Below are 16,390 nucleotides of genomic sequence, written 5' to 3'. Positions count from 1 at the left end.
CCGTATCTTTATATCTACTTATAAAGAAAATATAAAGAAAGAAACAAACAAGCGTCATTTAAACTAGCATTTGGAGAAGAAAAAAATCTCTTACTATTGACGCCGAATTAACAACTTTACTTTTATATTTTCAGAATCATGTGTTAATTAATCATTGCTATCAATGAAATACAATTATAATTTTTATAGTATCACCTTGTTTTTCGTGAGAATTCCCAACTATCAACAAGAAAGATGTTGGTTATTCGAACTTAACATGTTCTCCCTTCATAACAGAAAATACATTTGTGGAATAAATGTAAAAGATATATAACAAGAAACATGTTATCTCCAACATAGAAAGTATTAATCTATCGTGTCATATTATCTGATATTTTTGTTCTTCAAAATTACGTTGTGCGTTGATAAAAATACATGTTATGTTAAAAAAACTAACTAACTTCTGTTTCGTAGGTGGTGATTCACGCTAATAACCAACGGAGACCCCTGGTCTACGGAGGGAGACGGGGTGATACCATTTTGTAGAATTCATCTACCTTGTCTGTATTTGTCCGAATAAATAAGAGCCGGTCGAACTGTGTGATGCTCTCCGAAAAGCTTTTACGGTTTAGAGTTACGGTTATAATGCATTGCAATTCTACTAAATGAGATGTATATACCTACACATTTTTTTTGTTTGTACCTCACTATGTCCTGTTCAAATTGTAAGTTTGTAACGATAAAGAAGGGCAATTACTCCAAAATTAGGTAAAACAACGTTACTTTTTTTTTCACTACACATTAACCAAATGCGATATATCTACCCTCTGAATTTCTTGTTGATACATCATTTATTTACTGTTTCCCGGACAAAGTTCAAAGTGTAACAAAGAACAAAGAGCAATTATTTTAAAATTAGGTAAGGCAGAGTTACGGTTCTTTTGCGCTGCATTTCTACTGTCTAGTACAAGAAAAGCAGACGGACGGACATAAGGACAAAGAGGCGACTTAATGTTCTCCTTTCAGGCTTATTTTGATATATCCGACTACATAACTAAGATAAAATGTCCAAGTTCAAAATAAACGTTTGCAAAATTACTTTCGTTGTCTTATCAACATTTTAGTGAAATTTGTAGACACAGAAACATTGATAATACCACTTTTATGAGTGTAATTGCATAAGAGATGAATTTCACTATGTAATATTATGTTCAACTTATACTACATTGAGATTGCAATGCATTCAACGACATTTTAATACACGCCCAAGTATGTTAAAATCTCATGAATTGTTACAATATACAAATGTAAATAAGCAAAGTTTGTAAAACGGCATTTGATATCCGAATTAATTAATTTAATCTTTGATATATAACATAGACCATTATTTATGTATAAGAGTTTATTCAGACATATTTTAAAGAAAAGTATCATGGAATTAAAATAGCAAAATGTATTCATTTAATTCTTTATTTTGATGGATTTAGACAATCAGCCCATACACCAGTAATGTTATCAATAAACACATAAACATACATATACTATATTCCTGGATTTTATTTCGTGATTCTAAAATTAGATATAACTGCAAAAAAAGTCGAATGTAACAAACAAAACCTCGAACATTTGTAGCTTCAACCACTTAGATGCACGTTGGTGTAGTATGCATAACATATACATGAACAATGCCAAAATAATACATTTTTAAAATTTAAAGTTCCCTTTAAAATCGGTCATGCTGTTTGAAAGTATCGATTATTTTATTATTTTTTGCAGATAAGAGAAAAACATTTAATTCATATTATTTACAGTTTGCATACTTCGAATGAATGTTATGGAGATTGTTAAAAAAATTAGAAGACTATAAATGTACATCGGTAATTGAAAATATGTGTGACGATTATTATCAATTAAAAATGCTTACTTTTTAACAAGTATAAGCAAAGTCGAATTCATGTGAACATGTAGACATTCTGCACTTTTTGTTCCTATAACCATAATTAAATTACGATGGTGAAAACGCGATGGCACGATGGTACGATTGTGAAAACACGATGGTACGATGGTGAAATCACGATGGTACGATGGTGAAATCGCGATGGCGCGATAGTACGATGGTGAAAACGCGATGTTACATCGCGTTTTCACCATCGTACCATCGTGATTTCACCATCGTGCCATCGCGTTTTCACCATCGTACCATCGCACCATCGCGCTATCGTGTTTTCACCATCGTGCCATAGCGCTTTCACCATCGTACCATCGCGATTTCACCATCGTACCATCGCGATTTCACCATCGTACCATCGCGATTTCACCATCGTACCATCGCGTTTTCACCATCGTACCATCGCGTTTTCACCATCGTGCCATCGCCTTCTGGTGGACATGCGCATTGTACATCTTTATCAACAATGGATGAATGCATAACTATGTATTATGTGAGAGGCTATACGTAGCGAGATATTTTAAATATAGTGAGGCTTAAAACGGGATTTGATCTCAGCACAGATTATTTAATAAGTGTTGTGTATTCAGATTCAATCATTATAAAACCTTTATGCACTGTGCTTAATAAATCTTGCTTAGATATCTATAACACAATTTTTTAAGGTTCTATATCATAAATATGATGCTCAAATTAAGATAAGTTCCAAAAAGCATTATTTGTAAAGATGTTACCGAATCTAACATTTCATATACACATTCTAATAGTCTCGGAAATAGAATTATCTTATCCATATGTATGAGCTCTTGATGCATCATTTTCTGGCTCAGTATTTTCTTTAATTTTCCTTTTATTTTCATTTTGTTTTATAATTTACTTTCTAATACCTGAACGTATTGTGATTTTTCATTCTTCCATTCTTCCATATCAAAGCAAGAATAATTGAAAAAAAACAACACATGACAGCTATACCAAAAGACAATTTTGTACCGTTCTAAAGATTTTGTATGTTGTAATTGAGGTTGTACACGGTGGTGGTTGTGGTGATAGTTTTCACTTCCGATCATGACAGTAAGCCACATTGAATTCACAAGAGCACAGTTCAACCACCGCATTTTCCTGGGCAGGCTGTCAAGCAGTCTACCATTACTAGTTGCCTTCACTTTCGCAAGGAACTGGAACTTCTGCAGAGCAGAGACCAGTGTCAATGACCGTAGAAAGGATTTCATGATCAATCACAACGAAAGTGACCTGGACCCGTCGTGGGAATCCAAACCGATCGCCCGATTCACAGTCCAACGCTGTACCTGTTGAGCTAAAACCACACTGCAGTGAAATTATATATATTTATATAATAATGCTTTAATATAAAACAAGTTATAAAAATCGAGAATATGTAAAATATGTACTGCAAATATTTATACATATTATATGTAATCATTTAAATATATGCGTTCATTTCTTATTGAAAAACTTGACTTAGACTTTACAGAAAATAAATTTTTATTACCTCCCTTTATTTACATGAAATGTTAACTTCGGTAACATCTTTACAAATAATGCTTTTTGGAACTTGTCGTAATTTGAGCTTCATATTAATGATATAGAACCTTAAAAAATTTGTGTTATAGATATCTAGACAAGATGAATTAAGTACAGTGCATAAAGGTTTCATAATGATTGAATCTTAATACACAACACTTATTAAATAGTCTGTGCGTTTTAAGCCTCACTATATTTAAAATGTCTCGCTACGTATGTTTAAAGTTCGACAAATAAAGTTTATATTCTGTTATGCTCTGATATAAAAATAAAAAAAAAATAAAAAAAATTTTAACCTAACAATATTCTTATTGAAAACACAATCATAACAGTATACTTGCCAAGTAAAACAATAAAATACAACACACTTCATTCAGCTTTAAACTAACAAAGTTTGTCGCAATAACAATCAACACAAATACATGAGAAAGGGTATATAGTGATGGCAATTCATGATCATAATAACGTATGAAACTTCACTTACAATTATTAGTAGAGCAAAAATAACAGTCAAAATAACGTGTGAGGTTGAATTACAATGATTCATAGAGCAAAAATAGAAATCATAATAACGATGAAACTTCATTTTCATTTTTTTCATAGAGCAAAACGTACAAATCATAATATCGCATGAGGTTGAATAACACTTATTCATACAGTAAAAATAAAAATTATAATAACAATGAGACTTCATTTCCAAATGTTCATAAAGCAAATATAACAATCATAATAACGTATGAGGTGGAATTACAATTTTTCACAAAGCAAAAAATAGAAATGATAATAACAATAAGTCTTCATTTTCAAATGTTCATATAGCAAATATTACAATCATAATAACGCATGAGGTGGAATTACATATTTTCATTGAGCAAAAATAGAAATCATAATAACGATGAGACTAAATTTTCAATTGTTCATAGGGCAAAAAGTACAAATCATAATAACGTATGAGGTTGAATTACACTTGTTCATACAGTAAAAATAGAAATGATAATAACAATGAGACTTCATTTTCAATTCTTCATAGAACAAAGATTACAATCATAATAACGTACAGGGTGGAATTACAATTATTCATAGAGCTATAATTAGAAATCATAATAAGTTAAGACTTCGTTTTAAATTGTTCACAGAGCAAACATTACAATCACAGAAATGTAAGAAATTGAAAATTCAAAAAGCAAAAACTAGAAATGATAATAACGATGACAGGTCATTACCAAAAATGCAAAGAGCAAAATTTACACATCATATATTTGTCATGTGTCATTATTCATCTGCTGTTTTGTATCATAAATATTATACTACTTCCTGCAATATAAACGGTATTCTTGCAAAAGAATCATCTTGTTTAAAAAGCGAAATAGAAAAATGATTCTATTTTTTAGAACACAATGCATACGTCTGGACCAATGTTTGGTATATTGTTCTTACATATCTTTCGTTAAAGCGGCCTTCAGCTGTTATTTTTTGTGGGAATAAAGATTTTGAGTTGTTTCAATGAAGGTATTTCAGTGATCTTACCTTGAAAAGTACATCATATCACTGTTAAGTCTTCTTCAAAACAGCGTCCTGAGAGCTATTTATAACGTGTCAGTGACTTTCAGTTCTTAAAAAAGAAGATCGCGAAACGAATAATCCACTTTTCGTATTTACATATAGAGAGCAGACCAGTAGATTAGAATCATCGAAGTGATTTCTTTTTATTTATATATTTTGTCGACAGCAAATTTTATTATTTACTTTAATTCTTTTCGTGTGACAATTATATGAAACGATTTGTATTGAAATAGCATATTTAATCGTTAGAAAATGTAAAACCGCGTTAAACGAGCAGAAGATTAACTCTTTATTACTCTGTTGATTTGCCCAGAAATGGGATATCGTTACATTCTACCATGGTAATCAGACGTTTTTTCTACTTAAGTCTCTTTTTTCCAAAGTTCATTGATTCGATATTTTTTTCATTTCTTTCATCAGTTTTTCATTTCTTTTATCATACACCAGTACTATTTCCATACATACTTTTATCATCATATTATACAAATAATTACTAAAAATATGAATTTCATAATTAGAGAAATTCATTTGTTTACTAAACTTTAGTGCAACATATATTTAACATATATAATCCCGCAAGACGATATTTTGAGTGATTTCACAGTCATGGGTAAGTCTTTTTATATTCGCTTTTACTTAAAAGACACATAATTCTCAAGACATGCTTTAAGTTTTGTTTCTCAAAAACTTTTTTATTTATGGTGTCTGATACTCAATTGCCATAAAATTGAACTCTCTTTGCTTGTATTGCTTTGTTGGCAATAGGGGTATTTTGTATGAAAGTTAAAATATTATTTTGTTTACATTTTGCTACCTTTACGACCATTTAGCGCTACTTTCCTCAGTTGTAAAACATGTAAAATGCTTTCAATCAATTATGGAACATTATTAAACACATGTTTGACATTACTTAAGAATTTAACATTTATGAATTTCAGAAACATAATTAGTCATGTACAATTTAGTTTTTAAAAACTTCATCAGGGAGAATGTCATTTGTTATTCCACCACTGCAAAACCTTCACAATCAAGGTTAGTTTAAATCCATACCGATACCACTGTCTTTGTCGAACATAGCAACAATTTTGTTTCGACTGTCGAAGTGTGGGTGGTATATATTTACCAATGACGAATGATCAAATGTGACATTTGATCCAATGCCTTGACAATACTTTTCCTCAAGTATTGAATCCCTGTAATCAAATGTTTGCTTAATCGGAGCACATGCACCTGTATGTGTATCTACAGCTGGCCCATTGGTTCTAGATGTTGGATAAAAATCGTTTGCTTCGTCATTAGTTTCAAGATCATCACTTGCTACCGGGCCTTAAAAAATGTTATAAATATATTAAATGCTACCTGAAAAATGACAAAGTAAGCAGATATGTGTCTAAATAAATATCATTGAATCTGTCAAATAATATCACTAGCTGTCCGGTTATTATGAACGTTTTGTATGTTTGTTTGTTTTGGCAAACGGCGACACATTACTGGTCAAACTAAGCCTAAAAGAGTGGATAAAGTGAGTTAATTAGATCTAAGATAATGTGTTAACTTTCTATAAGTAAACGATCAGAGTTTTAGATGGAACTGAGGCAAAACGTTCTCAAAATGAATTGACACAATAATGAATATTCATTAAGGAAATGTTTGAAAGTAAACTATTCCTTGCAAACTATACAAAATGGAGCATCGTCACCTGTTAAAAGGTAAGACTATTTAATTCTAGTATTTCAAATTCTACGTCTAAGAAGAACAACTTTATCATGACAGTTAGGGAAAGATAGAGATGGCGAATACCAGGATTACTATCATGAAGTGTGTTAAATACAGCTTTGTTACGATTCGATGTCCATTGAAATGAAATAATCGTACTTACTTGAGGTTTAAAATGACTATTTGATAATGCTAAAACTAATGGTTAAGAGTATAACGCTTAATGCCGAACCTTAAACAGTAGAACGATAATCAAATTTTTATCTCATGAGATTTTAATATAATTTCAATAAAGTACAGGAATTTAATCCCAAGTCCATACTAGACAAAACCTTTCAGAGATCTTTTAAAGCTTTTAAACATTAAGATTTTTACCTTTCTATATGTGCACTAAAGGAGAGGTTCAAATATAACAACACTTTTGCTTGAACAACAACAACATAAATTTTGCAACCAGATATGTAATGTTTAAGGTTTTTCTCCAAATAATGTGTGCGTATGTGTTTACTTGTGTGTGAGCGAGTGTAAAATGAAACAAGTATCAAAAAAATTACCTGCAAGTAAAGCGTTCTTTTCCTTTTCCTCTAGTGCTATATTTTCCAAAAGGACACGGCGTTCTTTAATGTTTTTATTAATATCTGCAAACATGGAAAACTTTTGCTCCAAGAGGGAGTTTTGGACAGCTAGAGCATTATGTACTTTTTTCAGCTCCTCGTTTTCAGCCATTAATCTTACATTTTCCGAAGCATTAAAAAACTTGACCAAACCATCATCAACATTAGCCAAAGTGTTAGTCAGCTGGCCTTCTGCCCTGTCATCAGATTTATTAGATATGCTTCTTTTATTTTGTTTCAGACAAGCTCCTTGTATTTCATAGTTACACTTTTTGCTTGTTAACGACTGCTTAGGTGGAACTGGGGGTACATACATTTCATATTCCTCATATCCAGACACGCTTTGATTTAAAGAAGTGTCATATTCGGTTGAATTGTCATCAGAGATATTAGATATTCTTCTTTTATTTTGTTTTAGACAGGCTCCTTGTATTTTATAGTCACACAATTTGCTTGACAACGGCGGTCGAGGTGGAACTGGTGGTACATACATTTCATATTCCTCATATCCAGACACGTTTTGAATTGAAAAAGTGTCATATTCGGTTGACTTGGGTGAAGGTGGAATGCTGTACGGAGTGTCTTTTCTTTCGTCGTAGGTGTTTTCATTATCTATCAGTAAAACATTAAAGTTATAAGAGTCCTTATATTGATCAGGCATCAAGGTTAAATATGATTTATTGAAGGACAATTCGTAACTTAAAAATATATAAATATATATATGTATTAGCGATAAAATGACTGAAATGAGACATTTCAACGTCTATATGTTGAATAAAGATTTAGGTTACCTTTTCAAATGCAATGAGAGGTATCTGTTTTTGAAAAAGTGGTGTATATTCATTAAAGGGTGTAAGCTGTATATGCTACATACATTTGAAAAGAATGTCCCCAGTTTGATTTCTCTTTTAAAAACCCCAAAAATAAACGATTGTGATTTTCTTCCCCACTACGATAATGGAAAGTTAAAATATAAAATAAAAAAGAATAAACCCAAATTTAAATTTTTGCTATCTTAGAGTTTTTACAACAATTTTTCAGAATCTTATTAACCCCGAAAAAAACAACGAATACTCAAAAAAAATTTCCCCCTAACCTTAATAAATTTTTAACAATACATTTTTACTTATTCCATTTTTAAAAACTTAATCAAAAAATCAAAAGGAAAATATGTCATGTAATGTCAACAAAAAATAATGCCTAAATTGTCTTAAAACCCAGTTTTTCTTATTTCTATCAAGGTTTTTCACGTAGCAGAAATTTTCATTCTTTTTACCCCCCAACGGAGCCTTGGCAAAGTCCTTTTTTTGCAAAAACAGTTTTACTTTTTTCAAACTTCTTTATTTTGTCTGCCTGATAAATACACTAAAATTATTTAAACTCTTAGGTAAGTCAAATATGGACTAAAGTTATAGAAAATACATGGTTGATGTCGGGATGGAGAAGGTTTATCCGGTGAGCGCGAAAGTGTATCTTGGCGAGCTTTAGCGAGCCAAGATTTACTTTCGCAGCGAACCGGATAAACCTTCTCCATTCCGACATCAACCATGTATTTGATTTATCCTGCTTTTTATCATGTTTTTAGAATAATTAAATGGTTTCATTCTTCTTTTTCCCCGATAAAATATCATCTATATGACGTTTTGTTTTGCTGCTAAACTTGTGACGTCATCATGTGACGTAATGACTGGAGATAGATAAGTTTATCGGGCAAGACTTTATCTAGCTGATGATATAGACAGTGCAGGATAAAATGCCTGATCTAAGTATTCATCAGATATCAATTTTTTTTCGAGCGTGTGATGAAATTATTTTTATTTTAAGATATTTATTAGACTGATGACAAGGTAGTAGTTTTGTTAGAACTATCAGACCTCAGTGTTGAGGATGATTGCTGGCGGCATCCATTTTAGCGTATCACATTGAAGTTGATGAATTTAATTTACAGCCTAAAATCACTATAACCAGCCTACAAACACTTATGCGCATGCTCCGCTTCAAAATACGGCATTAATTGAACGAAAAATGCCAATTACATCTTCGTTACTGTTTCATTCGGTTTATAATCCTTTTTACTGTATAAATTGTTTTGTGAATAGCGATTTCGAAAACATGTACAATAGCTACAATATTGTCGAATTTTATATTAGACAAGGTGTCTTGATTTTAGGATGGTGTATCCGGCCAACATTTCTAAAATATCAATCTGGTATTTTGTTATAAAACAATTGAGTCATAAAAAGTTCAGATCAGTGGTAAAGCTCAGTTATTTTTAAATATTACCATTACTCATTCCAAATTAGGTAAGGTTACGCAGCTAATTGTCGCGTGCCAGTAAAGAATGTGAAAATCGGCTTTCCAAGGCATGCTTGTTCTTATTATGTAAAAAAGAATCTGGAGAAAATGTGATCCTTCGGAAGCATTTACCACACCAAAATTCATCTCGTTTTGATATACGTGAATGATAATGGACAAGAGGTCGAGCAAATTTTAAGTATTATTCTTAGCCCGTCAGCGTCTCCAATGTGGTTGACATAATATCAGATTTTATGAATGAAAAACCATACTGCTTTACGGTATTAAAGATTGCTTGGTTCAAATATGTATCAATCTTGTATACCATAAGTAGTACAAATATATTTACTTTATGCATGAAAGTATACGTTGCACTAATTAGTTGCATTGTGGAATTTTAACATTAAAGTATTTAAGCACTTAAATAGGTTGTGCAAGGGGTCGTGCAGACTGGTTCCCGCAAGTGGGCCAGTCCTCTTTTGCACACCATGGTATCTGCATGTGCCAACAAAGGGTTATATAAACTAGGATTTTTCAATTTGTTGGTTTTTTTTTTTTAGTTTATTGGATTTGAAAGGATGTTGTTGGTGAGTTGAATTGTGTTTAATACATAATTATGATGCATACTTTTAGTTTAATTGATTATATTATCATTCTTTATTTTGAACTTCAAATTCATTATACAATCATAGATTATAAATGATAGACATTTTCAGCAAAAATCTGATAATTAATAAACAGATTTCTGTTTTTAAAAAGAGAAATTTCAATTCTCCAAGCACTATTATATGACCGAGTGAACTGTGTACCGAAACTTTGCTGCTCATTTAACTTTGGAACATCTCAACATTTATTCCTTATTTGAGTGTATCCGGAGACTGACGAAAAAAGCTAATGTGTTGCTTTTGTGCGCAGATGAAATTCGACCAATTAAAATTTCTTCCTTTCCCTCATTTGAACAGGAAAATTTTCAACAGCTGCAAAAAGACCTTTCGCAAACGTGTTTGTTTTATAAATCTGAAATGAAATCTGGACTAACAGAAGTATCAAGGGACAAAATTTTTAAAACATTTTGAGAGTAGCATAATATGTCATATGTTGAAGTTCAGATATCAGTAATTGTCCCGAGGGAACCTGTCCATTGGCAACACTACTGGGTAGTAATATGTGTTTTGTACGACAGATATCGAGCGTCTCTAGATCTTTGTTGTCGCTGGCTTGCCTACTTGTAGGTAATTGGGATAGTCGAGTGCGTACATCTTTCCTGCCAGTACATAGCCTCTACACTACCAAGACTCCTTAAATGCCTCCTCGTGGAAATGCGTAGTAACTGAGGCTAAATATCTTAGGCTAAATTGAAGGAGATCTCGGAGCAGGAAGGGCCCCAGAGATGCAGTGTGTAGGCCCACCGGCGTGTGGATATGCCCTTGCACTCGTCATCCTTACCCCAACTATGGGTCAAATAGCCATACTGCATTGTGGGTGACTTTGGATGGAAGAAAATCCAAACAGAAAATTTTGGGAGATGGACCTTACTGTTGTGGGACCTACAGTCACCTAACTTCTCAATCCTGGAAGAAAACCCGGCCTAGTAGTACGGAGGAAATGCGTGGTGTTTACTGCTCCACCATGTTAAAACAACTTTATATACGGAAATGGCAAACATACAGCCGTGCACAAAAATGATATATAAGTAGGTAAGGCTTGCAACGTTGCCGCCCGTAGGCGGGCACCCAATGGACTGATATTTCGATTCGAACTTCAAACACATTGCATATTCTACCATTTTTCATCAAATTTCAAATGTTTTATCTCAATTAGTATAATGAATACTAATGTGATTTCATCAGTAACTATTTTCGCGGTTCATTCATAAAATGCGATAAAATGACGTCATCGTATAGAACGCATCTGGCACCCTATCCCAGAAGATTGTCCAGGCTTGGGTAAAACCAACGGAAACACCAATATGATATTAAAATATATTGTTTTACACTTAAATGTATGAATAACTACATTATAAATACTATTTATGAACATTTCACACGGTTTTAATATTCAATTTTAATTCTGAGATGCCTCCTTATTATGTTTTTTTATAATAATATTATTAATATTTTACTTGGGGATATCATATTAAAGTTTAGATTTTTATAGAAAAGGAAATCAAAATAATTGTAAAAACTCATAAAAAAGCACGAAACTGAGGTAATATAAATGTTTGGCTAATTGATTATGCAGATAGGGGGATGCTTTGATTCATTAAGTTAAAATGTATAAAGGAAGTAAAATAGTATTTAATTATAAAAACACGATAATACTTTATTTTATACACAGCAGTGAAATATATTAAATGCTTAGACCAAGATGATGGCAAATATAAAGATGTAATTACACTTACAGAATTCGAAGTCCTTTGTCCTTTTGCTTTCTAACAATTCTGGTATTTCTAGGCATTTTACAACATCGTTCATTCCTGCTTCATTTAGGGCTTCAATAAATAGCAGGTACCAATTGCGATGCTTACGGTGGATTCTGTTGAGTAGTAAAACTGCGGCTGCAAAGTTACCATGGTTGACATCTTCTCTTTTAATATTTTCTTTGTCACTTTCACTGATTACTTCTTTTGCCGAAACAAGAGGAAGAATTTCGCATACTGTTATCATGTAGCCAATTTTAGGAGTAATGTTTTTTATGTACTGTTTTTGATAATCATGGTTGATAAACTTGTAACCCCTAATGTTATCGACGATGTATGAGTACCCTGTATTAATGAAGAAAGCTTTGACGTAAGTAAAGAAAAGTCAACAAATTATTTTCAACTATGTTAACAGTCTTTAAAGAAACTTCACTTAAGCCCAAATGCCTTAAAACATAACATTTTAATTTCTTACATTGATTATCATATCTTACATAGATCATTTGTGAAGTTAAAGAAGAAGTCGAAAGATAAGCATACAACATAGACATAAATTGAAAAAAGTGTTTTCGGGTGATTTTAGGCAAGATTTGAGTAAAAGCCTAATTAATCTTTTCAAGTTTTAGTTCAAGTTTTACGATAAATGTTAGTAATTGATCAGACACTTTGCACCTAGACCTTAATGCTGTATTAATATTTCTAGTCAAGTCATGTCAATAAATCCAAGTGAAGTTCCTTTAACATACCCATGAACACGATAGTTTCTTATGATACAACTTTTTTAACCTTGGCCTAAATTTTGAAAACTATAGAATTTTTCATGTATTCAACATAATTTGTCATGGTACCATTTTCAGATAAGGCACTGATAAATTTTTCCCACTTTCCAAGTTCTTGACAATTTTCTAATTCGTCTAAAAGGATCAGTACAGCTGACTTTTCGGAACGATTCTTCAATTCACCATATATATCGTCATGATTATCTACAAATAAACGTTTTTCATCGAAGTAAATGTTTATCCGTTTTTACAGTCATTGTTATGATACAAAATAAAAGTTGAATAACAAATTTATAACAGATGTAAAATGCAATACGTACCCATTCTAGAAATGAACAAAAGCAATAAATACGCCTTTGTTTCTCGTAGAAAAAGCAACATTCACGTAGTAAATAAAAATTGAAGCTTTTCTGTCTTCCTTTATTTTGTTTCAAAGAGAGCTAACAGATATTAATACACAATTTAAAATCGTTGACAACTGCATAATCTATAAAGTAGTTTCAACTATTAACTATTTAGTACGACATTTATAAATATATGAGAGTTAGATTTAGAAGAATATATTTCATTCTTGTTGACATTTACATTGATACATAAAAGTGGCAAAAAGTTAATGCAAAGTAGCTAAGCATTGAACCAAACAGAAATGTACTTAAGGATTCATCAACAAATCCAATACTAGAGCAACATTCACACACACACACATTTTTGTAACTTAAGAAGTAATTTTTTTTAAACATGTGCGGACGACAAACAGACATCGGTTCTGAAGGTACAAATAAACATAGTTCCCCAAAGTGCTAAAGTGTACAAAAACAAACATAGGCAGTCACGTCCATGTGCTTCTATTGAGATAAGTACTTTCCAGGGATCACATGTTTCTCGGTTTGAATAATTTTATATAAATAGAGGAATATCGTGTTAACAATAAACATATGAAATACATATAGCGGTGGTAAACCAAGTTGAATAAGTCTTATTGTCCGGGTATGTTTCTTAGAGTTGCTCTTCATTCTTTTGCAGAAAATGAAATATAAAAGATAGCTTATGGAAAAAAAGAAGCATTTCAATACAAACCTAGAAATGGTAAAGAAGGTAAAATATCATGTACAAGCAGATTCTGCACAATCAATGGCTTGAAGATTCTAACCATTTCTCTGTATTCTAAACATTTACTTTCATCCTCTGTTGTATCATCACTATAATTTGTTTTCATTTGTCCTTTTCGCCCTTTAACAAGTGCAGCATCTCTTGCTTTCTGTGATTGCTTAATTGAAATATATAATAATAATTCATTTAAAAAATTTCCTTCACGTATGCAGTTGAGCAGATTAATTTACAATTAATACGAATTGTATATTGTTGTATTTACTTAGTTAAAATGATGTTGAATACTACTGTTGTTGTATTCAAAGCAAATGCCGTTGGTCAGCAGAAATGAATCGAAGAGATAAACAATACTAAATATATTGGCCATGTACGAGAGAAATGAAAAAGCTAGAATTGTGTCCCTTACACACTTACGCTCCTACTTATCCTTATAAGTTTGCTGTCACACTAACACACTAGTTTAATATTTATTTTTTAAAAATTCAGCCTTAAATCAGGTCGAGGGACGAAATAAATAATGCTCACAAACTCACAAACCTTCACAACACGTCTTAGGCGCTGTGATCGTATCTTTGACATATTGACATTAAAATAGGAATAGGTCATTCACTAGCCTCTACTTACCTCGTCACCAAAATGTTACGACTGCAGGCCAAAGTGTTTTATAATTAAAGGTTTAAAATAAATTGTGTCGTCAAAGTGACGTTGGTTGGTTTGGAACTAGTCAAGGTTGTGTTAATTCTTTATAAACTACGCCAGAAACAAATACTGTAAAGGGATGTTGATTTTACGTATACATTTATTTGAAATGACAAAATTTGTTAAAAGCAAAAATCTCTTGGTACATAAAACCAGTGAGTTAATTGTACATATCCAAAGCATAAGAAATATAAATAATTCATTTATAAAACACTATTTCATATGCAAAACAATTATGACAGCTAACCTCTACATTGCATATATTGATTTGATTATTCTTGAAACAAGATTGCAATCATTTGTGATATACGTATAACGTTGATCATGACCTAACAATCCGATACATGTTATGATATCTGTGACATCTTTTTCAAGTTATACTATATCTTATATATAATACATCAATTTTATTATCTCTAGTTCTTGCCGTTGAATATAAAGACCTTAAATATACTTCTTACAGACGGGCTAGACAGTGAACATAAAAAATGGACTGACCTTCTGAACATATAAACAATGAAATTAGTAGTCAATCACCACAATGGAGGCAATTGGTTTTCAGCAAATCAGCAATCGGCATTTAAATACTGTGTTTGGCACGAAAGAATCTCAAATTGTTTTATTACTGCAAATTTTCATTTGTTTACCGGTATGTTTTAAGTTCATTTTGCAAGTTATACGTGAGAGCCAATACACATATTATGCACAAAATACAGCTTTATATAATTATCTTCATACAACTTTTTTATGCATGTATTACCTATTTTGTCTAAAAATAAGTCGATTTACCTTATCCAGAGTGTTGGGCTGAATAGATTCTTTCCTTGATTTTTTGCGTTTGTCTTTTTCTTTATTTTTAGTTACAAATGAATTATTCATCAAGCTTGTGTCAAGGTTTACATTCACGGTACCTGTTATATGACAATAAAAATAAAAATGATATTTCAATTGATGCTTCAGAAATTGACACATGCTGAAAAATGCAATTCTTTAACTGTATTAAATACAATAATCAGAACTGTTTAGATAACTGAAAACTAACCAGTATCAGTAAAGTTTTGTGCCGAGCCTGGTAATAAAGCTGGGATTTGAAGGTCCATGGCAACCTCATTCATACCTGCTTCTTGTAAAGCCTCTATAAACAGAACGTACCAGTTGTGATGTTTTTTGTTTTCTAGTAGTCTTTCAAGCAAAAGTTTTGCACCTGCATAATTACTACAATTTGCAGATATTTTTTCAATTTTTTTCATATCGCATCTTGCTATAAGCTCTTTACGACGAAGATGTGGAAGAACTTTACTTGGAGTAATCATTTTTCCTATTTTTGGAATAAGTTTTCTTACATATTCCTTCTGGTATTCCTGAGTAATGACCTTGTAGCCCTGAATGTTATCCACAATATAAGTATATCCTGCAAAAAGAAAATCATCTTTTAATCAATTCCAACAAAACATATGAAAATATAATTGACAAAATTAATGTTAATTTTCATAAGTTACTCTAAGATGAAAATCTTCCAGTCAATATAACCAGAAAACTGTTAGTATTTACGGACTGTTGATTTGGCTTTTTGGACAAAAAAAGGATTATTCCCCCTTGATACTCGAAGTATCCGTGGTGAAACTTACTTAAAACTTGTTTGAAGCGATGCACTTTAGTAAGCACCTTAAGTCTATTTTGGAAAATCATACATGTCTAAGCAAAATATTAAAATGTTTACCCGGAG

The 16,390-nt window shown here is 31.7% G+C and overlaps 1 protein-coding gene across 1 annotated transcript; it reads right to left on the bottom strand.

Moving 5' to 3' along the window:
* Positions 1–3,636: 3,636 nt before the first annotated feature.
* LOC132749761 (uncharacterized) lies at positions 3,637–16,114 on the bottom strand. The gene is made up of 7 exons (XM_060739654.1): positions 15,707–16,114; positions 15,454–15,575; positions 13,933–14,122; positions 12,925–13,059; positions 12,059–12,421; positions 7,303–7,974; positions 3,637–6,358 (listed from the first exon to the last, which is right to left on the bottom strand). Exons 1-7 carry the CDS (start codon positions 15,975–15,977, stop codon positions 6,066–6,068), a joined length of 2,046 nt encoding a protein of 681 aa, XP_060595637.1. The 5' UTR covers positions 15,978–16,114; the 3' UTR covers positions 3,637–6,065.
* Positions 16,115–16,390: the final 276 nt, after the last annotated feature.

Source organism: Ruditapes philippinarum, unplaced genomic scaffold, assembly GCF_026571515.1.
Source record: "Ruditapes philippinarum isolate M1 unplaced genomic scaffold, ASM2657151v2 ctg2034_1_1_1_1, whole genome shotgun sequence".
Lineage (NCBI taxonomy): Eukaryota > Metazoa > Mollusca > Bivalvia > Venerida > Veneridae > Ruditapes > Ruditapes philippinarum.
The sequence above is the reverse complement of the archived record's forward strand: the minus strand, read 5'-3'. Positions and strand labels throughout refer to the sequence as shown.

Excerpts from the sequence above, each read along its gene's own strand:
- LOC132749761 (XM_060739654.1), bottom strand. The coding sequence starts at position 15,977 with ATGATTACTCCAAGTAAAGTTCTTCCACATCTTCGTCGTAAAGAGCTT. Across the intron at positions 13,060-13,932 it reads ACCTTCTTTACCATTTCTAG|ATAATCATGACGATATATAT; the intron begins GTTTGTATTGAA and ends GTTTATTTGTAG. Across the intron at positions 7,975-12,058 it reads GACAAAGGACTTCGAATTCT|ATAATGAAAACACCTACGAC; the intron begins GTAAGTGTAATT and ends TTTTACTGATAG.